At 37.5% G+C, this 27,656-nt stretch overlaps 1 protein-coding gene across 1 annotated transcript in view; it reads left to right on the top strand.

Moving 5' to 3' along the window:
* Positions 1–835: 835 nt before the first annotated feature.
* PRKAA1 (protein kinase AMP-activated catalytic subunit alpha 1) overlaps positions 836–27,656 on the top strand; it is a 63,180-nt gene continuing 36,359 nt past the window's right edge. The window contains exons 1-3 of the mRNA XM_020996266.2: positions 836–1,162; positions 12,740–12,881; positions 14,315–14,408. Of these exons, the coding sequence (XP_020851925.1) occupies positions 1,036–1,162; positions 12,740–12,881; positions 14,315–14,408 (363 nt within the window). The 5' untranslated portion in view covers positions 836–1,035. The remainder of the gene's footprint in view (positions 1,163–12,739; positions 12,882–14,314; positions 14,409–27,656) is intronic.

Here is a 27,656-nt window from a genome sequence, read left to right on the forward strand (position 1 = left end):
TTTGGAGTTGTTTATAACAAGATGAGACTTTTCCAAGGATATTAAAGAGGATCAAGGGGCAGGCTAAGGGTTTAGCCGGACGATACTAATGGGTGCAAAGGTGTTGAAAGGCTCCACGTACAAGGATGGAAAGGAGACCCTCCATGAGACACGCCAAGGACATTCACCGCAACTTCTAGATCTCCAGCGGAGACGGAAAGCAAGAGCTGGGGACACCAGGACTGAGAATGGGTGACTTTGAGTAATAAGCCTTACCCACCCCACCTCCACTCGTCTCCCCACGCTCAGACTCCCCTCACTGCAGTTTCAAGCATATACCCAGATATCTGCAAAGGAGGGACGAGGAGACTCTAGCAAAGCCACACGCCGGGCGACTGGCTCCCCACGCCCGCTCGGGCTCGCCCCCAGCGCTCCGGCCCCAGCTGGGGAGGGGCGAGGAGGGGGCGCCGCCGGCCGTCCGGGTACCTGGGCGCGCGCCCCCGGGCTACCGAGGCGGCGGCCGGGACCGGTCCATCCCGCACCACTGGACTCAGCACCCTCCAGCCGCCCCCACTAGGTCGAGAGTGGTTGGGGCCAGACGGCGGCGACGCCGAGCAGGCGGAGCAGGAGGAAGAGGAGGAGGGGAGAGGGCGAAGGAGACGCGACAGTACGGGTACACCGAGCTCCTGCTCTCCTGGGCGGCGGCGGCCGCAGCCCGGCTTCGGGGCGGTAACCGCGGCTCCCCCGCCCCTAGTCCCCACCCTTAGCCCCTCCTATCTCCGGCGCGCCCGGGGGCCACTTCCCTCTCCTTCTCCCTTCCCCCCACCTTTTCCTTTCCCCTCCTCCCTCCTTCTTCTCCCTCCTCCTCCCCTTTACCTCCCCCGTCCCTCCCCCTATCCTCTCTCCCTCTCCTTTCCTTTCCCTCTCTCCTCTTCCCCGTCTCTCCTCCTCCCTCTCCTTCCCCTCCCTTTCTTTCCCCGCCCTCTCCTTCTCTCCCTCCCCTCCCTCTCTCCTCCCTCGCCCTCCTCTCCCTCTTCCCCCCCCCTCCAGGGCGCCATGCGCAGGCTCAGTTCTTGGAGGAAGATGGCGGCAGCGGAGAAGCAGAAACACGACGGGCGGGTGAAGATTGGCCACTACATCCTGGGGGACACGCTGGGGGTCGGCACATTCGGCAAAGTAAAGGGTGAGAGGCTTTGGGGCCGGGCCCTTCCGCTGTCCTGACTCCTCCGCGCTTCTTCCCCCTTTTCCTCGCATCTCCATCCCTTGGGTTTCCTCCTCCCCCTCCCTCTCCCTCGCGCGCCGGGACCCGGGAACTCTCCCGCCGAGTCCGGGGGCAGCCCGGGAGAGCCTCGGTGTCCCCCGGGTCGTCATGGCAACTGGGCGGGGCGGGGCAGGGGGCTTGGAGGCGCCCTTGCCACTCGGCCGGGGGGAGGGGATGGTGCTGTTGGCCGGCTCTGCGTGACTCGGACCCGGGTCCTGCCCCTGGGCAGCGGCCAGATGCTTGTCGCCTGGCCGGAGGTCCGAGGGGGGTCTGTGATTTCGGAACGGGTTCCGCCCCGACGCTTCAGGAAGTGCGAGCCCCAGGGCGGTGGGGTCCCCCGGCTCGCTGCTTCCTTCGCTGGCCGTAGCTCCCCAGATCTCTCGATGCTCTTTGACTATCTTTCCGTCCTCTTTACGAGGTGAATGTATTTGGCCGTAGCGGAACAAATTAATTAATCAAGGCGACACGAACCCAACCTGCCAGCCTGTTAAGCTTTGGGGGTGCAGTGTGCAACGCGCCGCCTGGTCTTGTTGGAGTACTTTTCATCTTCAGGGGTCTTGAACTGCTCCTCCTATTTTAATGTCTTTGCTAGGTCTATGTTTCGACTATATACTCCATGCCTTCAACTATTTTTGGATAATCAGCAAGTGTCCTGTATTCCGTGTATGCCAAATCTGTTAGCTATTTTGCATGCTTACTCCAAATAAGGTTTTTAGTTTATTGTAGCTACTATTGACAGCATTTACTTACATGATGTTATTCATTTTTTAAGAAACAAAATAAATTACTTTTTTTTTTCAGCTGATTGGAAAGAAAAATTATACAGGGGTTCTCTCTGCCAGCCTTCCTGTTTCAACACCATGTTTATAAAGTGAAATATCAAGGAACTTTCTGTCTCCTGTTTTTAACCAAATGCTGAAACATTGCAAAATAGGTGCTGTTTAAACATTTGACACTGGCCACTGGGTAGAGTAATAGATGAAATAAATATGGCTTTTGCGATAAATTGTAACAGGAAATTTATTTCCCTTCCCTATAATTTTTCTGTTACATTAGTTTGTGTATGTAACATACCTAAATGGTATGGTACATAAGTGCTCAGTAAATATTTGTTTTGATTTGAAAGGTATATAAAAGTTTGGATGGTGAAATATATGTCTTGCTTCTAGAGTTAAATAAACATTTTCTGATTTTATATAGGGATGGGAGGGGAGAACCCTCCCTTCTCTTGCCCTTTCTGAGTCATAGAAGTGGAAAATTGCTGTATAGCTCATAGGGAGAAACTACCTAACACTACTTGTGAAAATCAGCAAGGCCAACAGTAAGTTGAATAAATGTAAGGAACTTAAGCAAAATATCAGAATAGGTTAATGATAGTTATTAGGGTGGGTCTCTACTAGGCTAGGGTGTATGTGATCTTGATGTGAGTTGCTTGGCTCTGGTGTCAGAGCTTATGAGTTGTCTGTTAGTACTCATATTTGGAAAAAATACTTGTTAGCATCCTAAAAGGATATTAAACTATCCTTGTTATTTCACCTGAAATTCTACTTGAATTAACGCTAAGATCATTTACATAATAGAGACGTGGTATTCCATTTTGTCATTGTAGAGATGCCCCCCCAAAAAAAGATTTCAAACGCAGAAACATTCATTTAAGATTTGAAAACGCCAGAAGTTAGAAGGCAAAATAAATGAGTTGCTCAAGCAACAAATTGTTGTGATTTCAATGAGATCTTTTTGTTTGCTGTTATGATTGGCAGGGGGAAAAAAGATCCTTTGGTAACGTTTAGCTATAGCATTTTGTGAGAAAATGCTCCAGAGCATCATTGCTAATGCAAAGATCTTCTTGCACATAGTAGGTAGGTGTTAAGTGAATGGACTGTTAGTTTTGTTCAAACTTTTTTTTTCCACTTTAGCCATCAGGATGCCTATTTTATTTTATTTTTTTTATACTGATAGAACCATTGGAAAAGCATTTTGATCTTGTTTCCTTTATATAAAATTTAATAGTTTACTCAAAGTACTTTTTGGTGGTTGTTGTTGGATCCTTACATCACCAGTATTATTATTGTTTTATAGGTGAGAAAAACAAACTTAGGGATGTTACGGACCTTATTCCGGGTTACTGGGTAGTATCTTAGTGAGTCACTGAGCCCTGACACAATCACAGGTCTTAGATACCAAGGTCATTGCACTTTCCCTCTTGTACCACAGTATTGAATTCTATTGTTCCTCAAAATTATAATGGCCCTTTTTGTTCTTGGTTGCCCAGCCATCAATACCAGTTAGAGACAGTCTTTTAATTTTTGTCTATGTGAGATAGTTGTGAATTTCCTGTATTTTTAATTGTTAAAATTTGAATTCCAAGTAATAGTGTTTTAGCTGAGATGGTAAACGTTTCCAAACAAAACTAGTTTCTTTTAGTTTGAAATGGATTGGTATAGAAAACATTTTTAATGTTTTATTTCAAAAATTATATTTGCTGGTTCTTCTTTTAAAGTACTTTTCCCCTCCCCGCTTTAGCATAATTGGGTCACTACTCTACTCTATTTTCAGTTAGTGTAAGTAGAAGCATTGTAAAATGGAGGGGAGAAACATTTTTAGTACAAGTGCTAGACAAAAATTGCCTTAATTTGGTGACTAGAAACTGCTGTATCTGCCTGATATTTATTCCTGAATCACATTCTATCAGATTTTAATCTTTTATAAAATCAAGATCATCTGATCTAGGGGAAAGCATTTGTTACAGTGTTCTAATGCATTTAGACAAAGTTACTTGTGAAAGAGATAGAGATAACTTGGTCTTATTAATTATTCAGTTGATGGTTTTGCAGTTTGGAAGTAGGAAAATTTGAGTGTCAGGACCTTTGCTGTTATGACTTGCAGATCCACAACAGAACTGTCTGTGACTGTGAATAAACATATGCTTTTATCTTTCTTGTTTGGACTCCAAGCTGAATGTTCCAGCTGAGCATTGTCATAAGTAAAGCTCGTGGGAGTTTTTGGAGTAAGATTATCAAGTATTGAATAAAGTGGGGAGTATTTAGTGATGCAAATTTCAGATAAAAGTTTTTCTTAAGTACCTGAATGACTGGGATAGCCGCTTAGGGCCCTATTAGTGTGTTATAGATGATAGAAGAATCTTGAGCTGGATTTTTATAAAAATTTGTTCTGACTTACAGTAGAAATAGCACTGGACTTGTAGTCAGAAAACCTGTATTTGAATCTTGACTTATAAAAGCTATGTGAGTTTGGAAAATCAGTTAATTCCCTGGATCTCAGTTTCCTTATCTGTAAATTGGGTACTAGGAAGAAAATAAACTTATATTAAGCACCTACAATGTGACAGGCACTGTGCTAAGTGCCATACAAATATTATCTCATTCAGTCTTCACAGCAGCCCTGCAGCGTGAATGTTCTTATATCCCCCTTTTACAGTTGAGATAAAACTGAGGCAGACAAAGGTTAAGTGACTTGCCCAGAGTCACACAGATGCTAAGTGACTGAGATGGGATTTGAACTCAGGTCTTCCTCACTCCAGGCTGTGTGCTCTATTCACCATAGAGCCACCTGGCTGCCTTTCTAAGAACTCTTCCAGTTCTAAATCCAGGTGACTATGGTCAAAGTTGGAACCTTGGAGGCCATCTTGTCTAACTCCTTCACTGAAAAATTTTTATTTGTATGTTTTGTTTTTACATTGCTTACATTTTCCACAGTCTCTCTAATTCTCCTTCCTCCCAAAGAGCCATTCCATATAGCACAGAGTTATTTTAAGGAAAAAAGAGGAAGAAAAGGGGAAAAAAAAATCAGAAAAAGTGATTAGTCAATTGAAAACATTTGAAAATGTATGCAATGAAAATATTTGCCTTATTGTACCTCTTTAACCCTTCGAAGTAGTGGGAAATGCTTTCTCATCTCTCTTCTTTTGGGACATTCTTATTCTTAGTAATTTTGCAACATTCATTTTCTATTGATTGTACTAGTCTCCTTGTTCTGCAGATGAGGGTACAGAAGTCCAGTTAACTGACTTGCCTTTTCACAGATGTAGCAGATAAATAGTAGAGCTAGTATTTGAACTCTAATTTGCCACTCTCACTTCAGATCTAGTGCCTGTCATAGGAGAAGCACTCAGGCCTGTACTCTGAGCCTAATTTTCTTGTTAGGTACAGTTTTAAAATATCTGGTTTCCCATCCCTCAGACAATGAAAGAGAAGAATAGTGTTGGCTGGAAGCACAGTATGAGAGTTAACATGCTAACCACAGAGAAAGAGACCATTTTTTCTACTCCTTTAACTTCAGTCTCAGGCATCCTTTCTCATGCTTCTGAATATATCCTTGATGTCATCCCCTTTCATCTTTTCCTGCATATTGCTTCCGTAATCATTCCTTCTCTAATCTTCAATCTTTTCTTTTTTACTGACTTTTTCTCTACCTTAAAAAGTCTTTTCCAACCTTAAAAAAAAATCCTGTCATCCCTTTAAGCCATCATCCTATAACTCCTCCCTTCCACAGCAAAAAGCTTTTTATACTTTATCTTGACTTTTTTTCTTCTCACTTCTGAATCCTTGGGACTCTGGCTTCCAACTTCAGTCAATCAACCCAATTGAAATTCTCTCTTAAAAGTTACCATTGATTTTTTAGCTGCCAAATCTAATAGTCTTTTCTTAGTTCTTGGCTTCTCTGCAGCATTGAATGCTATTGACCACCCTTTCCTCCTGATTATGTTCACTTCCTCTGTTTGCCTCCTGCTTGTCTGTCTTGCCTTCTTAGTCCTCCTTGCTGATTCATCATCCATATTGTGCCCCCTAACTGTAGGTGTATCTTAATCCTTTTTTATTCCATGAACTTCTTTGGCTGTTTGATAAAGCCTATGGACTTTTCAGAAATGCATAAAATAAAATTCATAGAATTACAAAGCAAATCAATTATATTGAAACAGTTACAAAAATTGTTTTTGAAAAGGTCATAGATCCCAGATTAAGAACTTCTACAATCTCTGTTAGTCACCTCAGCTCCTGTGGGTTTAATATCTTGATGCAGTTGATTCCTCTGTCTATATACCCAGCCCCACTGAGCTTTTGTCCCTCATCTTGTCCCTCATCATCAGTGGTCTGTTGGACATCTCAAACTGACTGTCCTGTAGACATCTCACACTTACCATTTAGAACTTTAGAATTTAGTGAGTTCTAAAACAGAACTCACTAGCTTTCCTCACAAATCGTCCCTTCTTGTGAACTTATATGTTAATTGTCCAGAGTTGCATTCTTCTCGATCAGCTAAGTTTGCAGTTTCTCTGTCATTCTTTAGTCATAGTTGTCACTCACTTGATGCAGCATGTCCCAAAGTCTTAGTGTAATTTTAAGTTATAAAAGCTTAAAACTGCTCTAATACTTTTGGGACACTTTGCATATCCAGTCATTTGTCAAAATAGTCATCTAGATTGCACAATGGATAGATAGACCATGGGTCTTAGAGTCAGGAACGCTTGAGTTCGTATTTTATCTCAGAAGCTAGCTTTGTGACACTGGGCAAGTCACTTAACCTCTTTGTGCCTCAAAAAAATCAATATTTATATTAAGTGCTTAAGGCACTGTACTAAGTGCTGGGTAGACAGAAAGAGGCAAAAGACAGTTCTTGCCCTCCAGGAGCTTATGATCTAATGGAGGACACAACATGCAAACAAATACATAAAAACCAAGCTATATATAGGATAAATAGGAAGTAATTAACAGAGGGAAGGCACTAGAATTAAGAGGGGTTGGGGAAGAGGTAGTAAATGAAGGGATTTTAATTGGGACTTAAAGGACGCTGAGGAGATGAGTAGCTGGAGTGGAGGAGGAAGAGTATTCCAGGCATGAGAGACAGCCAGAGAAATGACCAGAACCAAGAGATAGAAAGTCTTGTCCTTGAAACATCCAGGAGGCAGTGTCATTGGATCAAAGGAATAAGGTGTAACAAGACGGGAAAGGAAGGAGGGAGCTAGGTTATGAAGGGCTTCAGCTTTGAATGCTAAATAGAGCGTTCTGTATTTGAATCTGGAGGCAATAGGGAGCCACTGGGGTTTACTGAATAGGGAGGTTAATTTGGTCAGACCTATGCTTTGGGAAAAATCACTTTGGTGGCTTATTGGAGGATGAATTGGACTGAGGAGAAACTTAAGGTAGACAGACACACCAGTAGGTTATCACAGTAGTGGTGGCGGTGTCAGAGAGAAGGGGGCATATGGAAGAGATGTTGCAAAGATGAAATTGACAGGCCTGGGCAGGATTGGATACAGAGAATGACAGCTAGTGAAGAGTTGAAGATGGTTGTTAGGTTGTGAGCCTTAGGTACTGGGAGGATGTTTTTGCCCACTACCATATAGGAAAGGTAGGAATGGGGAATAGTTTAGGGGGAAGTTTAGGGGGAGTTCTGTTTTGTACATATTGAGTTTAAGTTGTCTATTGGACATTCAGTTTGAGATATCGGAAAGACAGTTTGGAGAAACAGGACTGGAGGTCAGCAGAGAATTTGGAGCAGGATAGGTAGATTTGAGTCACTAGCATAGAGATGGTAATTAAATCTATGGGAACTGATGAGATCTCCAAGTGAAGTAGTATAGAGGGAGAAGAGAGAGAACTCAGTACCCTGAGGGACACCTGTGGTTAAAGATGTGATCTGGAGCCTCAGTTTCCTCATCTATTAAATAGGGATAGTAATAGTACCTAATTCACAGAGTTGTTATAAGGATTAAATGTGTAAATCTCTTTGTAAATCATAACACATTATTTAAATGCTACCTATCACCATTATTATTGTTAATAAATTTTGTCATTTCTTGTTTAGCAACATTTCTTATACATGTCCCATTCTTTCCACTCATTCACACAACTACCATCCCAGTTGGTCTCCCTCCCTCAAGTCTCTTACCATTATAATCTGCCTTCCATGCAGTGTCAAAGTGATTTTCCTAAAGTGTTGGTCTAACCAAGGTCACACCTCTCTTCAGTAAACTCCAGTGGTTTCCTGTTACCTCAAGAATCAGATATCAAGTCCTTTGTTTGGTATTTATACTCTCCACAATTTGTACTCTTCTTGCCTTTCTGCTTTTTTTTTTGTTCCCCTCCTTCCTAATGTTCCTTGCACAGACCACTCCATCTCCTGTCTACATGCCTTTGTACTCTGTTCTCCATTCCTGGAATGTTCTCCCACCTTCTACCTCTTAGAATTCAGCCCAAGCACCGCTTTCTGTAAGAGGCCTTTTCCAGTCTCCACGCTAGGCTGGCATAGAATTCTGAGATATGGCCAGTGTTTGACAAAGCATTTTTTTTTAATGCATAGAAGAAAAAAGTGAAAGGGGACATAGATATATCAGTTTTCTTACTACTTTATTAAACTCTGTGTCTTCAATGCAATTAATGTTTGTTGATTGATTTAAAAAAAATCACAGAAGTACCAGAAAGAGTTTCTGATATGGTCCTCTTGCCTGTTCTTTGTACCTTGAAAAGATTGTGTTTATTGATTACCTTCACAATCAAAAAGAAAACTTTAAAAGCTATTAGATATGAACCTAGTAAGTCAAATGATAGTCTTTTCTTTAAAAAAAGTTTTACTTTTTAAAAACACTATGGTCATTTCCCCATGTGCTTCTCTTTTCTCATTGAATACTCCCATTCAACAAAGAAAAACAGTTAAATAAAATTGGCAGACAGTGTTACTGAGTCTGCACATGTGGTTACATAAGCAGCATTCTTGCCTCTAATCCCCCACTTCTACCTAGTGGACAAAGTGTGTTTATCATCTGTTCCCTAGGGCCAAGATTGATTGTTGCAGTTAATTTGGGTCTTGTTGCCTATTGTTTTCATTTATGCTGTTGTAGTCATTGTTGAGTTTACTTCATACTTCCCTGTGTCTCTAAATTTCACATATATATCATTTCTGTGTAATAATATTAGATAATGCTCATCTACTACAATTTGTTGTTTTTCTCCAACTGATGAGCACTGTTTTTAGTTTATTTTGGTATATATGGGACCACAAAAGGTACTATTTTGCAAAGTATTCAAAGAATGAACAAGTAGGGCTAAATGGAAGCAGCCTAATATATGTGACCTATTAGCTCAGGAGTGATTTTGTGGGCCTCTTAGTTAACAAGTATGTGTAACACATACACACATATACACGTACACGTGCCCTACATACTAAATGAAATTTTTGTGCAATATTTGTCATTTATTACATTAAATGGAAAAAAAACTGAATAAAAGTTGTAACTTTGAAAATAGCACACTTTTGCTAAAAAAGAAATGATAAGAAGGGCTTAATGATTCTTGTATATTCTACTCCTGATTACCTATGGATTTTACATGGACTTTGTTGTTGATGTAATTTATGGTTGTCCTAGAGGCCCTACATAAATACTGGTTGGATTGTTTTGGACAGGATTGCATTCACTGCTGGCGTCTGTCATACCATGGAAACAGACCTGGCATATTCCTGTCACCATTGTCCTTCCTGTCAGTAGCTCTAAAGATGGGAAGCAGTATATGATTTTTTGATTATGTACTTTAAAAAAATTACTATCTTTATTATATTCCCCTCTGTAAACTTTGATAATAGCCTCTGGTCAGTAACAACCGAATTTATCTTTTGAATTAATAAAGGAGATAGGCATGTTGGGTATTGTCTATAGCAAGGGTAAATTGCAATTTAAATGTACTTTGGTAAAATGCAAGCAATATTTAGTAAGTAATAATATTGATCATGAAAAAATCATTTAATCATGATTTATGATTAAAAATTGAACATTTGTGTGCTACTCCAGTATCTTTTGATGTGTTGTCCAAAAACCCTCAAGAAGTTTGGAGCAAGCCAGTAGCTCTGTATTTAAAGTAGAAATTCAGACAGAAGAATTTTTTTCCTAATATTGTGTTTTTCTACTTGGAATATAATAAAAAGTACTTAGGGTTTTTGTTTTGTTTTGTTTTAGGGAAAAAATAGGCATTTTATTGAGGGCATTTTTTCTAACATTACTATAGCTTTTCAATAGGGCCCTCCCTTTTGACAAGCAAAGCAAAATAATTTTTATTTTGTTTACTCTGTCTTGAGAGCATCTGCCTCATTTCACATTTGTAGCCCCACCACCTCTTTAATGAGTGGAGAGTTATATTTCACTATTAGCCCTCTAGAGGCAACTTGTTTTGCACTTAATTTGATTTCTGATGTCGTTTACTGTTTTTCTTTTACATTTTTTTGAACACTGAATATATGTTCTTTTGGAATCTATTGGGGGTAGCTAGATAGTACAGTGGGTAGTGCACTGGACTTGGAACCACCAGAAAGACTCCTCTGCCAGAGTTCAAATCCAGCCTCAGGCACTTATTAGCTGTGTAATCCTGGACAAGTCACTTAACCCTGTTTCAGTTTCCTTATATGTAAAATAAGCTGGAGAAGGAAGTGGCAAATAACTCTAGTATCTTTGCCAAATAGGGTCATGAAGAGTCAGGCATAACTGAAATAACTGCACAACAAAAACTTTAATGGTAGTACTAGCACTGTTCTCCTTCTCTTTTGCACTGGACTCTCTACTATGTATTTTTTACCTGTGCCATTGATGTGCTTTTTTTTCTTTTCTTTTGCATCACTGTCACTAATCAGTCATTAAACATTTACTAAGTGCCAGGCATTGTATTAAGTGCTGATGATGCAAAGAAAAGCAAAAGACAGTCCATTCATCCCCTCCACCCACCCAAAACCCCCCTCTTCTTCAATAAAAACCTTCTCTTGTAACGAATATAGTTAATAAAGACAAATAAATTAGTGTTGGTTGTGTTTCCTTCCATACCTGGAGTACATCACCTCTCCAATAGGAGATGGGAAGAATGCTTCATCATCACTCTTCTGTAATTGTGAATAATCATTGCGTTGATCAGAATTAAGTCTTTCTAGGTTGTTTTTCCTTACAGTGTTGTTTTTATTGTATAAGTGTTCCTGGTTCACCTCACTCTACAACAAAGTTTGTCTGAATTCATCCTTTTTTTTTTCCATTTCTTAAGGCACAATAGAATTACTTTACATTCATATATCATGATTTGTTCAGCTGTTGCAGTGGATGGCACTCGCTTTGTTTTTAATTCTTTTCTGTAACAAAAAGTGCTGCTATAAATATTTATGTGCACAATAGTTTGCAAAGCATTTTGTAAGTATTATTTCATGTTATCTTCACAGAAACCCTGCAAGGTATTTGCTATTATTATCTTCATTCTTATCCTCAGGAAACTGAAATGGGTAAAGGTTAAGTGATTGCCCAAGTTCACACAGCTAATATATGTCTAGAGTGGGATTTGACCTCTGGTTTTCCTGACTCCAGGCCTAGTGCTCTGACTAGTACAGCACCTAGCTGCTTTATGATCCCTTTCCTTCTGTTTTTGATCTTGTTGAGGTATAAGCCTAGAAGTGGTATTGCTAAGTCAAAAGATATGTACAGTTTAGTGACTTTTGGAATATAATTCCAAATTGTTTTCCACAGTGGTTGGACTACTTTACAGGTCCACCAGCAACAGTTATCATTTTCCTTTTTTCTGATGAGTGTGAGGTGAAATCAGAGTTGTTTTAATTTATATTTCTCTTGTAATTAGTGATTTGGAGCATTTAAAAAAGGGCTGCTGGTAGTTTGTATTCCCTCTTTTAAAACTTTATATCTTTTGGCTGTTTTTCTGTTAGTTTTATATGTTAGTGCCAGTTCCCTTTATATTTTAGCTATGGCTTCAGATATTTCATTGGAAGATTCCCCCTCTCCCCCATCGCAGTTTCTTTCTTTATTCTAGTTCTGATGATTTTGTCCTAAGAAAAAATTATTAGCAAAATATTTCATCTTTTGTTATTTGTCCTTTGGTTATGAAATTTTCCCTCAAACCATAAATTTTAAAAGTCTGTCTTTCTCTTCTCTTGGATTTTTTTCGTTTGTTTTTAAATTATGTTACCTTTCATGTTAAGGCAGCTTATCCATTTGGAATTTATTTTTTTAATGGTAGAATGTTAGTCTAAACATAATTTCAGTCAGACTGTTTCCCATTTTTCCCAATAGTTCCTGTCGAAAAGGAAGTCCTTTCCTAGTAGTTTCATGTTCTTGAGTTAACAAATACTAGGCTGCTAGTTCCTTTGCTTATGGGTCTTGGTTATTGAGTCTGTTCTATGCATGAATTTTACAGTGAGTTAACTTATTATAGTTGCTGAATTTCAGTCCATAATTGACAAGACCAACATGCAAATAAATAATTTCCATCTTTTTCTCTACCCATCCTGCTCTGAGATGAAAAGAAAATGACTTTTTCTTCTTCAAAAATTAAAGCCTTGAACAGCATTTTTAAACTGATTGAAAATTATTTGAGGAAGAAGTAGGGCAATAAAGGGAGAACCTTAAATAGTCTTTTGGGGTATTCTTGGTCCTTGTGGAAGGTGACTAATAGAATTATTAGTCCAGCTGAGTCCTAATTTTATCAAATTTTATTTTTCCTACAGTTGGCAAGCATGAGTTGACTGGGCACAAAGTTGCGGTGAAGATCTTAAATCGACAGAAAATTCGAAGCCTTGATGTGGTAGGAAAAATTCGAAGAGAAATTCAGAACCTCAAGCTTTTCAGACATCCTCATATTATTAAGCTGTAAGTTAGGATTGTGTTAAATTAGATCCACTCTTTTCTGTCATCTTTTGTTAATTTCTTTCTTATTTAAAAAATAAGAAAGACGGTTAAAGTTCTCTCTTTTTTGTCTTTGTTTTTTCATTCATTAATAGTATTTTACATTTCTGTAAGACACTTCTGTGCACAAAGCACTTTAACATAGATTTGTGAGGAAAGCAGGGCATGGATCAGGCTGCTTTTACCAAAGGGGAGTCTGAAACTTCAGTGAGGAAGTGGGTGACTTCCTGAAGGAGATGCAGATAATAAAGACCTGAAGACACCAGGACTTGGACCAAGAGCATCTGAGCTGTAGCCTTGTGCAGTGGTCTCTGAACCAGAGACCACGCCATGTTCAGGTCACATGGTTTTGTACTAGTGGTCCCACATGCCTGAAATGCATCCCCTCCTTACCTCTGTCTCTTAGAATCCCTGGCTTTGAAACTTCCAGACTTAGCTGCGCTGCCACCTTTCTCACCTTCTGATCCTTTCTCCCCTAAATCACCTTGTATAAAATTTGTATATACTTATATAGCCAACTTTGCCAAAATGATACATATGCATTTCCCAAAACCACTGTTCTATGGAGTATAACATATTAGCAACTACAGTTTATGGGGAAAATGAGGTTTGGGGCCTAACACTCAAAAATTTTGTCAGTAACATTTTTTAAAAAAGACAGGAACCTTAAGAAAAAAAGTAGCACAGTTTTGTCCATAATAAATGGTTAAGAAATACATCAATGTTACCGTAGTGACCCTATCCCTGGCTTCTGGCTACTGTTCTGGCTGCCCCTGGAACAAGTTGGACTGGCCTCAACTCTGGGCCTTGGGCCTAGAGACCCTGAAGGGGGAATAAAGATAGGGTGGACCAGCCCTACTGTACCAGAATATATAAAATTGTGCTTTACCAAGAGCTGAAGTTTAGTTGTGGAAGTGGGTGAAAGAGTTGCAGCTTGTGAGTTATTGTGATGCAGCTTGTGAGTTATTGTGAAATGGTGTAATTTTTGGACTGTCATTCCAAAGAAATTATGAAGAACCTAACTTGAAATTCATATTATGCTCAAAGTGTTCCCCAATATATCAATCCCATCGGAACAGATTCCCTAGCTAGATTGTAAGCTCTTTGAGTATAGGTACTGTTTCAGTTTTGTCCTTGTATCTCCAGTACCTAACACTGTGCCTGCCACAGAGTGATGCTTAAGAAATGATGAAATGTTTTCACCATGGAACATTGTGATGTTAGTGTATTTACAGATTTTAAAAAGTATATTTTAGGGGTAACGGTAACATTAATTACTAGAAGATACCATTACCTTATACTGTTAAGCATTTTAAAATCTATTTTGAACTTTTTGTGAAACTTTAATTTGCTACTATTCATTTTGAATTTAACTAGATAATTGTTTCTCTTACCAGGTACCAGGTCATTAGTACACCATCTGACATTTTCATGGTGATGGAATATGTCTCTGGGGGAGAGCTATTTGATTATATCTGTAAAAATGGAAGGGTAAGTGATTCTAACTTCATACAGAAGTGGCACATTTTGTAATTATGCCATAGAAGTATAAAAGTGTCAGTTGGAGAGGGGTTGTTTTTTGTTGTTGTTGTTTGTTTTTTTCATGATAGGTTGATTTAACTCAAGTGCTATGATCATTTAGTTCAAATGGTCCAGTCCAGTTTCCTCAGTCACATTTTTCTTTGGAATCATGGAGTCTCGTACAGTTTTTAGAATTGGAAGGATCTTAGAGATCTAGTCTGAATCTTAGTTCTTGGAGATGTTGATTTGCTCAAGTTCTCTCATATGTTTATCTATATCTATATCTATATGTGCACACAGCATTTATTAGTAGTAGAGTAGGGCTGTTTTCCTCCTTCCTTTCTTCTTTATTTCCCTCCTCTTCCTCCTTCTCTTCCTCTTCTTCTCTTCTCCCTCTCCTCCTTCCTACCCTTGTGCTAGGGGCTAACTCCCAGTGCAATGCTTTTTCCAGTTTACTGTAGATAGGATTGAGAAAAAAGAAATCAAGTGGCCTATATCAGGTAGAACAGGCTTTGTTATAGAGGTAAGATTTAGAATTGTAGAATTTTAGAAATGTGAGGGACCCCAGAAATCATCTCATCACATTTTATAGGTAAAGAAAGGTGTTAAGTAATTTGCTTAAAATCACACATTTAGCAACAAAACTGAAATTAGAATGCAGGTCCTTGATTCCTAGTCCAATCTGCTTCCCATACCACTGCCTGTTTTGTTCCCAGCTAACCCATGTTGATTCATTTTGTTAATATTTGTTTTACGTGTTTCATTTCTGATTCGCTTCTAGGTCTTGTCTGCATCAATAGATTTGGGGGAGTGGATTAAGTCTGCAGTAGTTGTTTGGGTGTGGTGTTATGATAATGGTTACTGCCATGTTACAGGCAGAACATTAAGTATTGAGAGCAAAATGGGCTCTAGAAATTAAATAGCTTATAGTAAAACATAAGTCTTCCAAATAATACTCAATATAGCCAGTAAATATTGAAGAAATAGATGCTCTTTGATAGAAAATAAGCGATTTAGTTTTTTTTTTTAAATAAGAAATTTAAATAGACAATTTTAGAACTATGAATTTAAATTTTTGCTTCTAAGTCAGTGGCATGCTTTTGAAATAATTTGAAATAGACACTTCCTATCAAAGCTATTTTAAGATATTTAATTTTAAGACAGTGAAAATGTCAACAAATTCTAGAGGTAAAGAAAATATTGCCATTCCCAAGCCATATTTTTCTGTCTACTACTACTAACTTCCTATGAATTTAGGTTAAAATAAGCAAGAAGTTGTTGGCTTTTTCACAAATTCTTTCTTCCGTTGGTGTTTCTAGTCATCCCCCCAGGAGAACTTGTAAATATTTCATACTTTGTATTTTAACCTTTAGGAAATTTCCCTTCTATTTGTGGCAGCTTGGTGACTCAATGTGAATAGACCTTTGGGCCTTGCGTCAGAAAGACATGAGTTCAAATCCAGCCTCAGACACTTAATAGCTGTGTAACCTGAGCATGTCACTTAACCCTGTTTGCCTCAGCTTTCTCATCTGTAGAATGACCTCTAATTTCTACTCTTAAGCCTTTATTTGGCTTTTTGTAACTTCTGCCTAGTTTTCCCTCTGAGACCAAAGAAATCAAGCTCTTCTTTGTGACATTTCTTAGTGTACTTGAAAACAGCTATCATGTCTCCTCTAAATCTATTCTCCAAGCTAAATATTTAGAGTTCCTTCAGCTAGTGCCCATGTGTCATAATCTTGAGGCCTGTCACCATCTGGTTGCCCTCTTTTGGTTACTTTCTAGTTTATTGTACTTCTAAAATGTAGCACCCAGAACTAAACATAATCCAAATCTTGCCTGATTATGGCAGAGTACGATAAGGTTGTTGCTTCATCCTGGATAGTCTATTGATGCAGTCTCAGATAACATAGCTTTTTTGATTACTCTGTTGATTCACTGAACTTTAATTCCACTAAACCTCCTAGATTTAAGACAAACTATTGTCTAACTATCCCTTCTATGTCTTATATTTTTAAAATTTTTAAAATTAATTTATTTTTAGTTTTCAACATTCACTTCCGCAAGATTTTGAGTTCCAAATTTTCTATCTTGTCCCTCCCCCCACCCCAAGATAGCATGCATTCTGAGTACCCCTTCCCCTAATCTGCCCTCCCATCTGTCTCTCCCCTCTTCTGTTATCCCCTTCCCCTTCTATTTTCCTGTAGGGCAGGATATATTTCTGTATCCCATTTTCTGTATATCTTATTTCCCAGTGGCATGTGAAAACAATTAAAAAAATTTTTTTAAACATTTGTTTTTAAAACTTTGGGTTCCAGATTTTCTCCCTTCCTCCTTCCCCACCCACCCTCCTTGAGAAGGCAAGCAACTCGATACAGGTTATACATGTGTAGTCATGCAAAACACTTCCACAGTAGTCATGTTGTGAAAAACTAAGTATGTTTTCCTTCATCCTATCCTGCCCCCCCATTTATTGTCTTCTCTCTTTTGACCCTGTTCCTCCTTGGAAGTGTTTGCTTCTGATTACTCACTCCCCCACTCTGCCCTCCCCTCTATCATCCTCTTGCTGTCTTGTCCCCTTCCCCCCTCTTTTCCTATAGGGTAAGATAGACTTCCATACCCAACTGAGTGTGTATGTTATTCCTTCCTTAAGCCAAATCTGATGAGAATAAGATTCACTCATTCCCTCTTACCTTCCCCTGTTTCCCCTCCACTGTAAAAGCCTTTTCTTGTCTGTTTTATATGAGATAATTTACCCATTCTACCTCTCCCTTTCTCCTTTTCCTAGTATAATCCTCTCTCACCCCTTAATTTTATTCTCTAGATATCACCCCTTCATCTTCAGCTCACCCTGTGCCATCTATCTATCTATCTATCTATCTATCTATCTATCTATCTATCTATCTATCTATCTGTACATACATATAATTTTTTCCCTCCAACTACCCTAATACTGACAAAGATCTCATGAGTTACAAATATCATCTTTCCATGCAGGAATGTAAACAGTTCAACTTAGTAAGTCCCTTATGATTTTTCTTTCCTGCTTACCTCTTCATGTTTCTCTTGAATCTTGTATTTGAAAGTCAGATTTTCTATTCAGCTCTGGTCTTTTCATCAAGAATGCTTGAAAATCCTCTATTTCACTGAATGTCAATTTTTCCCCCCAAAGGATTATACTCAGTTTTGCTGGGTAGGTGATTCTTGGTTGTAATTCTGTCTCCTTTGCCCTCCGGAATATCATATTCCAAGCCCTATGGTCCCTTAATATGGAAGCTGCTAAATGTTGTGTTATCCTGATTGTGTTTCCACAATACTTGAATTGTTTCTTTCTGGCTGCTTGCAATTTTCTCCTTGACCTGGGAACTCTGGAATTTGGCTACAATATTCCTAGGAGTTTTCCTTTGGGGATCTCTTTCAGGAGGTGATCAGTGGATTCTTTCATTTCTTTTTGCCCTCTGGTTCTAAAATATCAGGCAGTTTTCCTTGATAATTTCTTGAAAGATGATGTCTAGGCTCTTTTTTTGATCATGGCTTTCATAGTCCAATAATTTTTAAATTCTCTCTCCTGGATCTGTTTTCCAGATCACTTGTTTTTCCATTGAGATATTTCACATTGTTTTCTATTTTTTCATTCTTTTGGATTTGTTTTACAGTGTCTTGATTTCTCATAAAGTCACTGGCTTCCAGTTGCTCCATTCTAATTTTTAAGGAAGTATTTTCTTCAGTAATCTTTTGGACTTCCTTTTTCATTTGCCCAATTTTTCTTTTTAGGACATTCTTTTCCTCATTGGCTTTTTGGACCTCTTTTGCCATTTGGGTTAGTCGTATTTTTTAAGGTTTTATTTTCTTAAGTATTTTTTGGGTCTCCTTTAGCGAGCTGTTGACTTATTTTTCATGATTTTCTTGCATCACTCTCATTTCTCTTCCTAGTTTTTCCTCTACTTCTCTTACTTCTCAAAATCCTTTTTTGAGCTCTTCCATGCTCTGGGACCAATTCTTTTTTCTTGGAGGCTTTGGATGTAGGAGCTTTGACTTTGTTGTCTTCTTCTGGTTGTATGTTTTCATCTTCTTTGTCACCAAAGTAAGATTCTGTGGTCTGACTTTTTTTTGCACTGTTTGCTCATTTTCCCAGCGAATAACTTGTGTTTTAAACTCTTTGTTAAGGTAGGGGTCTGCTTCCAGTGTGGAGAATGTAGTGTCTCAGTTTTCAGGGGTTTTGTGCAGCTGTTTTCGGAGATACTTCTAGGGACCTATAAATTTTTAGTTCTTCCAGGGTGGTGTGATCAAAAGCAAGGTGTTTACTCCTTTCCTGGCCTGTACTGTGGTCTATAAGTGATCACAAGCACTCTTTTCTGCCTTGGAACTGTGAGGAGGATTTGCTCTCCATCACGACTACAAATTCCACCACGTCAGCACTTCTCCTCTCCCTAGCACTACAACCTAGAACTGTGACCCAGATCCAAGCACAGGCAAAGCAAGAGAATTCTGTACCAGCAAAGAGATCCCTGCAATCCCTCTCTGATCAGCCACTTGATTCCCTCTCAGACTGTGGGCTGGAAGCTCCAGAAGCTCCAGATGCAGGCATTGCTCTGAGGCTGTACTCAGAGACTGGGGCTGGGACCAAGCTTCTGTCTCTCACCACAGTCACAGACTTTTCCCACTGGCCTTCTAAGTTGTCTTTGGCATTCGTGGGTTAAGAAGACTGGAAATCAGCACAGCTGCATGTGATTCACTTCTCTGAGGGCTGCTCCATATTCCCTGAGGTGTGGTCTTTGCCTCCACACCCATGCCGAACTGCTTTCCTCTCACCACCCCACCCTGCATGATATACCTTTCTGATCAACCATCCAGGTTATCTTGGGCTGGAAATTTGTTTCACTCTTTTTGTGGGTTCTGCTGCTTTAGAATTTGTTTAGAGCCATTTTTTATAGGTATTTGGAGAGGTTTTGGGGAGAGCTCAAGCAAGTTACTGCTTTTCCTCTGCCATTTTGGCTCTGTGTCTTATATTTTTGAAATGGACTTTTGAACCCAAGTAAGTTTTTATGTTTATTCTAACTTAATAGAGTCAGCCCTACATTCTGTTCTGTTGATATCTTGAATCCTGACTCTTAGGCATTATTTTGGCTCACTCTCCTAACTTTGTGTCATCTGCACTTTTGATAGTGTGTTATCTATATTGGCACTTAAGTAAGTTATTGATTAAAAAATTAAACAGTAAAGGGCCTAGAACACATCCTTGGGACACTGCTCTGAAGACTTGCTTCGAAGTTGATAATAAGGCAATTATGACAACTCTTTGGGTCAGACCACCTTATTGTATTATCATCTAGCCTGTATCTCTTCTCCAACTTGCTTAAAAGAACAGAATGAGTGACTTTGTCAAGTGTTTTGCTAAAATCTAGGTAAAATATATCTTTAGCATCCCTCTAATCTACCAGTCTAGTAACTCTATCAGAAAAAAAAAAAAAGTCAAGTTGAGATGACCTGTACTTGAAGAAGTCCTTTGTGATCATTACTTTCTTTTTTGGATGTTCACTGTCTCATCAATGATATATTCTAGAGTTTTACTAGAAATCAGAGTTAATGTCACTGACCTGTAGTAGACTACACTAATATTCTTTCCACTATACCATAGCTTTCTTTCAGTCTAAAGTAAACTAGTCAGTAATTGAGCAGCTAGATGTGCAATGCATAGAGGGCCAGGCCTGGAGTCAGGAAGACCTGAGTTCAAATCTATCTTTAGACATTTACTAGCTCTGTGACCCTGGGCAAGTCACTTAATCCTGTTTGCCTCAGTTTCTTCATCTGTAAAATGATCTGGAGAAGGAAATGGAAAACTACTCCAGTATCTTTGCCAAGAAAACCTCAAGTAGGGTCATGAAGAGTTGGACATGACTGAAACAACAAATTCAGTAATTATATCTAATACCTGATATTTACATAGTGCCTTATATTTTTCAGAGTTGATGCATTTCTCTCTCTCCCTTCCTCCTTTTCCTCTCCTCTCTTTCAACCCCTTCCTTTCTTTGGAATTTGAGACTTTTGCCTTGGTTAGCTCTTTTTTTTTTCTTGAAACCTACATTGGCCTATATCAGGACTTTTTTTTAACCTTGGACCCCTACAAGTCTGTGGATTAATTTCAAGGGTTGGGGGGGGGAGCATTAACTTGGATGGGGAAAAAACTAAATCTTTATTTTCATTAAGCTCGAACTGAAATTTACCATTTCCTTTATTTATGGAAGTAGGCAATGAAACATTCTAAGAAAGGAGTCGATGACTTTAAAAAACAGCTAAGAACCCCTGGTCTCTGAATTCCTTGTGTACCTACACTGATGTCTTCAGGTAGCTTCCTCTGTTTTCCTCCTCAGGATTATTTCTTCAGAATTTCATTCTTCAGAACTTCCCATCCATTTTGTTCTTATTTCACTTGTAGAAGTATATTCCTACCTATCCTCTTTATTTTTATAATGAAAGCAATCATTTATTTAATGTTTTGGTTATAAAGTACTTACATAAGTCCTCTTTTGATCTTTCCAACAACCTTATAAACTAGGTAACATAAATATTATCTCCATTTTACACATGGTGAAATTGAGTTATGTTATTGTTAACTAAATCTCAGCTCAATTACTTCATAATCATGCAGCTAGAAATGGCAGTTAGGACTAGGATCCAGAACATTTAGCTGCAAATCTAGTATAATTTCTACTATACCACAGCTCCTTCTCAATCTGATGAAAATTAATCAGTGATTTAATCTAATATCTGATATATGTATGTGTGCGTATGATAGATAAATAGATCAGTCGATTGATAGTACTTTCTACTTTTCAGAGTTGACACACAACTCTCTTATTAGTGCTCCTGATGAGCTCCTTGTAGGCAAGGATCATTTTGTTTTTGTCTTTGGATCTCCAGTGCTTGGCTCAGAATAGGCACTTTACAAATGCTTAATGAATTGAATTACATTGTATCCTCTGTAGTATCCTTGCAGTAGTGAAGAAAGGTAGGTACTATCTGCATTTGTCATAAGAGGAAGCTAAGCAGAGATTTGACCAGTGTCAACAGAGGTAGTAAGTAGTAGAAATTAGACTATCCAGTGGTGGAGAACCTGTGGCCATGAGGCCACATATGGCCTTCTAGGTCCTTGGGTGCTGCCTTTTGACTGAGTCCCAAGTTTTACAGAACAAATCCTTTTATTAAGGGGATTTATTCTCTGAAGTTTTTTTAATTTATTTTTATTTTGGGGTTAAGTGACTTGCCCAGAGTCACACAGCTAGTAAGTGTTATGTGTCTGAGACCAGATTTGAACTCAGGTCCTCCTGAATCCAGGGCTGGTGCTCTATCCACTGTGCCACCTAGCTGCCTCTTATTCTCTGAAGTTTGGATTCAGTTGAAAGGGCTGCACTTGAGGATCTAGAGGGCTGCATGTGGCCTTGAGGCCACAGGTTCCCCACTCCTGGATTATGCCTTCAGGACCCTAGACTCCCAACTAAAGTGTTCTTTTCACTGTTTTGGCTAAGTGCTTAGACTAGACATTTGACATAAATCACTGTACTTACTCAGTTTGACAGTTGGGCATACTAGCATATTTAACCAATTATATTATTCAGTTATATCTATTTCCTTTTTACTTACTAGGTCTGATATCATTAGAAATTATTGTGTCTACTGTGTACCAGCATCCAAATCCTCCATTTCTCAGCATCTATTAGTTATTTTTTATTTATGGATATTGAGATTATAACTTTCAAGTTTGTAGTTTCCTTGGTAGACATTTTTGGAATTAGAGAAAACTCAGTGACTCACTTTATTTTTTAGGTACCTTCCTAAAGCTATGCTAATTTTCAGAAATATGACTTCCATAACTTTGTCAAGTGTCTTAAGTATCCTTAGATACAAGTCAGTTAAACACACACTTGTGTATTTCTGTGTGTTTCCACACACACACACAGACACACAAACACACACATTTAGATTTTCCCTTTTTCATGCATAATACTCTACATTTTTATTCCATTTGTTTACTGTTTCTATTTCTAACACACATTTTGATTTTTTTAAAAAATGAAGATGGAGGTTAAAAATGATGAAAAACCTTTGGCTTTTTGGTTATCATAAATCATAATCTTTTCTTTTTGAAAATCATCATTTTATTTTCCTTTTCTTTTTGTTTTTATCCTTTATATCTTTAAAAACAATTATTTTAGGAGATAGGTCTTTAGATGAGTATTCGGAAAGAAGTTTTTGGAAATGAAGATAAAAATTTAAAAAAAGATTTTTAAAAATCTGTTTTCATAAGTTTAAAAGGTACTTTTGTGTTTCTTTTGTCATTTGATCTTTATGGTACTTTGTGAAGTAGGTTTCATTATACATTTCAGTTGAGGAAATTGAGATATGAAGAATTTAGGTAACTTACCTGGGACTAGTGTTCAGTAGTTATCAGACAGTGTGTCTGATTTTGTCTTTGCTTCCCTACTGCCTTACTCTTTATATAGTTTGTAGTAAATGTTTATTGGTTTGAATTTTTCTTTTGCTTTTCCTTTTCTAAGTTTACATTTACAAACTTTTCTTTTCCACTGTACCATACTTTTCTCTGTATGACATAATATCCATTTTTTTATAGATTTTTTCCAATTAACTCTCCTTAGCGACTTCTTTCATCTTCCCACCTATTCATTGGGAAAGCTTTTTTTCATGTATGTTTTAAAATGAAAGGCCAATTTTTCATTTCTTAGAATGTAATTTTACTTAAAGATTGGCAGTCTTTTTAGGGAAAGGATATCATAATTCTTAATTTTTTTTATTCTTTCAAAATAACTTCCTAGTTTATTGTTTTTTTTTTCAAACTTCATACAGCTTACGATGTGAAAATTTATATTTAGAATGTTTAACACATTGACTTATTTAAGAATATACTCAAATCCCCTGGAAGGTTTGGGGGTTAATAGCTTAATTGTTAAATGGAGCATCATAGCAATAGACATGATCCAGTAGTCAGTATCTATCACAGATAAATTTGTGGGGAGATTTTGGTAAGCCAGGAAATGTAAATAGATGAGAAGAAAAACATTAATGAATGCTAAAATTACCAGTAATATTTTGGTGGCATGAAATATTCTGTAAAAATGTGGTTTTGGTTTTTTTTTTAGTAAGCACAGAACATATGGTGACTCTTTTATAATATGTATTTAACATTTTCTGCATTTAGATTAGAAAAAATGTATGTGTAATAAAGACTATAAAGAATATAGGCTCTAGTGAAAAGTATCATTGTTCTTTCTGGACCTTGTAAAACAATTACTTATTTTCTGAATTAGTAATATCACTTTCCAATACAAATAAGAAATCTTTTAATCTAAATATTTCTGTAGAACACCTTTAAAAAACCTACAGTTTTGTTGATGCTTTTAAAAAAATCAATAATACCGTGATTTTCCACTCCCTTCTCTTGTAACCAAGAGGTACAGTTAAAACAAATTGATGCACTGAACATGTGTGACAGCATTTCTCATTCCATATGCTATTGTCAGTGGAAAGTATGCTACAAAATAGTTAAGTCATGCTAATAAAATGAAATCAGAAGACAAAAAAATTTAAGCTTTTAAAAATACTTGCAAACCCCTCTTTACCCTGCCAAATTACAGATTTTAGTCCATAGTTCCCATCAGCACCTCTGTAATGTGCCGTAAGTAAAATATCCTCTTTTAATAGTTGGCTTAGGACTGCTTTTACATTAAGAGGCATAATAGGAGTAATGAATAATATAGTTAAATTACAACCAGAAATGTTTCCATATTGTAATGAAAGTGCTATTTTAATTGCCTTTTAAGTTTGCATCCATTCTTTTTTTTTCCCCTTCAAAGGTATAATGTATGTATGAACTCTAGATTCCTAGTTATTCAGTGTAACTGGACCATTTAAACATTGACCTTTTTTTTAAAAAAAATTTATTAATTTATTTTGATTTATCAATAATCACTTCCATATGCTTTGGAGTTTAAAATTTTTCTCCTCCTTCCTCTGCAGTACCGTCCCCAAGATGACGCACAATCTGGTATAGACTATACATTTACATTCCTATTAAACATATTTTCACATTAGTGGTGTTGTAAGTAAAAATTAAAACCAATAGGAGGAACCATTGGAAAGAGGAAACAAAACTCAACAGAAGAGAAAAAAATAGCAATTCAGCTTTCATAGTTCTTTCTTTGGATGTGGATAGCATTTTCCATCACGAGGCCTCTGGAGATGTCTTAGATCCTTGTATTGCTGGGAAGGGTTAAGTTTATCAATATATCATCGCACAACGTGGCTATTATTATGTACAACATTCTCTTGGTTCTGCTCATTTCACTCAGCATCAGATCATGCAAGTCTTTCCAGGTTTTTCTGAAGTCAGCCTGTTCATCATTTCTTGTAGCATAATAGTATTCCATTACATTCATATACCATGACTTTTTTTTCTAATATGATTACTTTAAAAGGCATTGCCGCCTTTTTTCACGTTGCATTCGTTTCTGAATATATCTTTCCTTTGTCTCCTTTGTTGCAAGCCTCCCTATATAACAAAGATTAAAAAACAACAACAAACCAATTTAGTAAGATTAACCTACATAAGACAATGTATAAAGTATTCCACATTGATATTCTCTTCACTGGAAAGAGAGAGGTACATTTTCTCATCTCTTTTGTTGCCAGAATTGGTCATTCTAATTATAGTGTTCCATTTCGTTTTATTGTTTTTTCCATTGATGTTGTTGTCATTGTGCATATTATTTTCTTGCTTCTGTTTACTTTACTCCATGTCAGTCTCCTAATGTTTCTCTGAATTTCTCATATTTGTGTCTTCTTTTGGCACAGTAATATTCCATTACATTCATATACCACAGTTTTTTTAGCTGTTTGCCAGTTTATGGGAATCCACTTTGCTTTCAGTTTTTTGTTATCACAAAGAACGCTTTTGTGGATATTTTGGTATAAATGGGAGCTTTCTGTCTTTACACTGATGGAGAATATATACCTAGCAGTTGGATCTCTGAGTCAGAGGGTATTTTAGTTGCTTTTTTTCACCCACATAATTCCAGATTGTTTGCCAAAATGGGAAGAACAATTTATAACTCCAGTGGTATGTCATTGTGCTTGTCTTCTTGCAGCCCTTCCAACATTGACTATTTTAATCTTTTGTCATCTTTGCCAATTTTCTTGGTGTGAGGTGAAAGTCCAGAGTTGTTTTAATTTCATTTCTCTTATCAGTAATTTGGAAAATATCTTTTGTATTGGATGCTGGTAGTTTTCAATTTTCTTTTTGAGAACTATTTGTCCATGACATGCTAGATTTTTCCTACTTGATAGTTTCTCTTTTTAATCCTAGCGTCATTGATTTTGTTGATGCATTTTATTTCAGGAAATTGAAGTTGTACATTTTATTATGTACTCATCTGTCTCTTCTTTGATTAAGAATTCTCCTACTAACCATAGTTTTGAAAAATTGCTCTTTCCACTCCCCTGAGTTTAAAAACAAACAAAAAAAAGAACTTTTGGAGTTGGATCTCATATCCATTTGGAACTTAATGAAATATGTGGTATGATATTTTTCTCAAACTACTTATCAATTTTCCTAGCAGTTCTTACATAAAAGGAGTCTTTCCTCAAGTAATATGGTTACTTCGAAAGAATCACATCTGCAAAGTTGTTTTCCTGACTAGTTTTGTAGACTAGTGGGTTCGTTTGTTTTTTTTTTTTGGGGGGGGAGGTTAAGGGAGGGGTGATTTGTTTTTTGCTGAAAAGTATGGTTTTTTTCCCTAGTTCTTCACTTTTGTAGATAATTCACATCTTATGATTTTGCCCTAAGTTTATTGTATTGTCTTGGTCTCTGTCTCTTAATTTTGAGATAAAACATTTTAATCAAATGAGAGTTCATTGAGATCCAGGAGGATCTAGTGTTTGTGTGAATATTTTAGTCATAGGGCCATTGTTACAGAGAGGTAATAGACATTTTTCCAGATTCACAAAATTCTTTTTTTTCCACACAAAGTTCTATCAGCTTCCTTCTTCCTTGAAGAATAGAGGAGTAAAGTTTTACTTACTATTTGTATTTACTTTTCTTTTTTTGTTGTTTTTTTTTATTAGTTTATTTACTTTTAATTTTCAACATTCACTTCCATGAGTTTTGAATTTTCTCCCCCTCCCAATTCTTTCTCCCCACCCCCAAGACAGCATACAATCTGATATAAGCTCTATATATATGTTCATGATTAGCATATTTTCCCATTAGTCATGATGTAAAGAACAATTAGAACTAATGGGAGGAACCATGAGAATGAAGCAATAAAACGAAACAACAAAGGAAAAGAAGAGCAAATAGTATGTTTCCATCTGCATTCAGACTCCATATTTCTTTCTCTGGGTGTGGATGGCAGTTTCTATTGTGAATCTTTTGGAGTTGTCTTAGATTCTTGCATTGCTGTGAAGAGCCAAGGCTATCACAGTCAGTCATCCCATAATGTGCTGTTACTGTGTACAGTGTTCTCCAGGTTCTGCTCATTTCAGTCTACATCAGTTCATGTAAGTCTTTCCAGGTTTTTCTGAAGTCTGCCTGCTCATCATTTCTTATAGCACAATAGTATTCCATTACATTCATATACCACAACTTGTTCGAGTATTTACTTTTCACTGGTAAAATAAATACCATCATCTTTTGTAATTGCTTACTGCAAATTAATGCTCACCTCAGGCAAGTTTAATAAGTTCCTTGGCGATATGAACTTTGTTTAGTTATGTTATTTTGTATATAATAGTGATATATAATAAACGATCCCACCACCCAGAAGGATCATGGAGAACTACTCCCTATATTCTTATATTTTTATTTTCGGCTTACGATACTTTTCCTTTGCCAATTTCACAGCAGTTTTCTTAGCACATTTCTTGGAAGATGATGGGGTTAATTAAGCATTAATACTATTTTATAAACAACAGTGAAGACACCAACAGTTAATAATATTCTAAAGGTATATCAGTGGCAGTGTCACCAAAAAAAATTATGCCTTGATAATTCAAATAGTAATACCATAGTACTATTTTGTCAAATTATTATATCTTGAAACAAAACCAGCTTAATTACATTTGTCTTTATAGCGCAAGTATTGTCATAGCACATTTATTCTCTTTTTTTTGAGCTGGAGAAATGTAGTAATTGTAGCTTCAGTTGAGTGA

The sequence above is a fragment of the Phascolarctos cinereus genome, unplaced genomic scaffold (assembly GCF_003287225.1).
Source record: "Phascolarctos cinereus isolate Bilbo 61053 unplaced genomic scaffold, phaCin_HiC Scaffold_4;HRSCAF=312, whole genome shotgun sequence".
NCBI lineage: Eukaryota > Metazoa > Chordata > Mammalia > Diprotodontia > Phascolarctidae > Phascolarctos > Phascolarctos cinereus.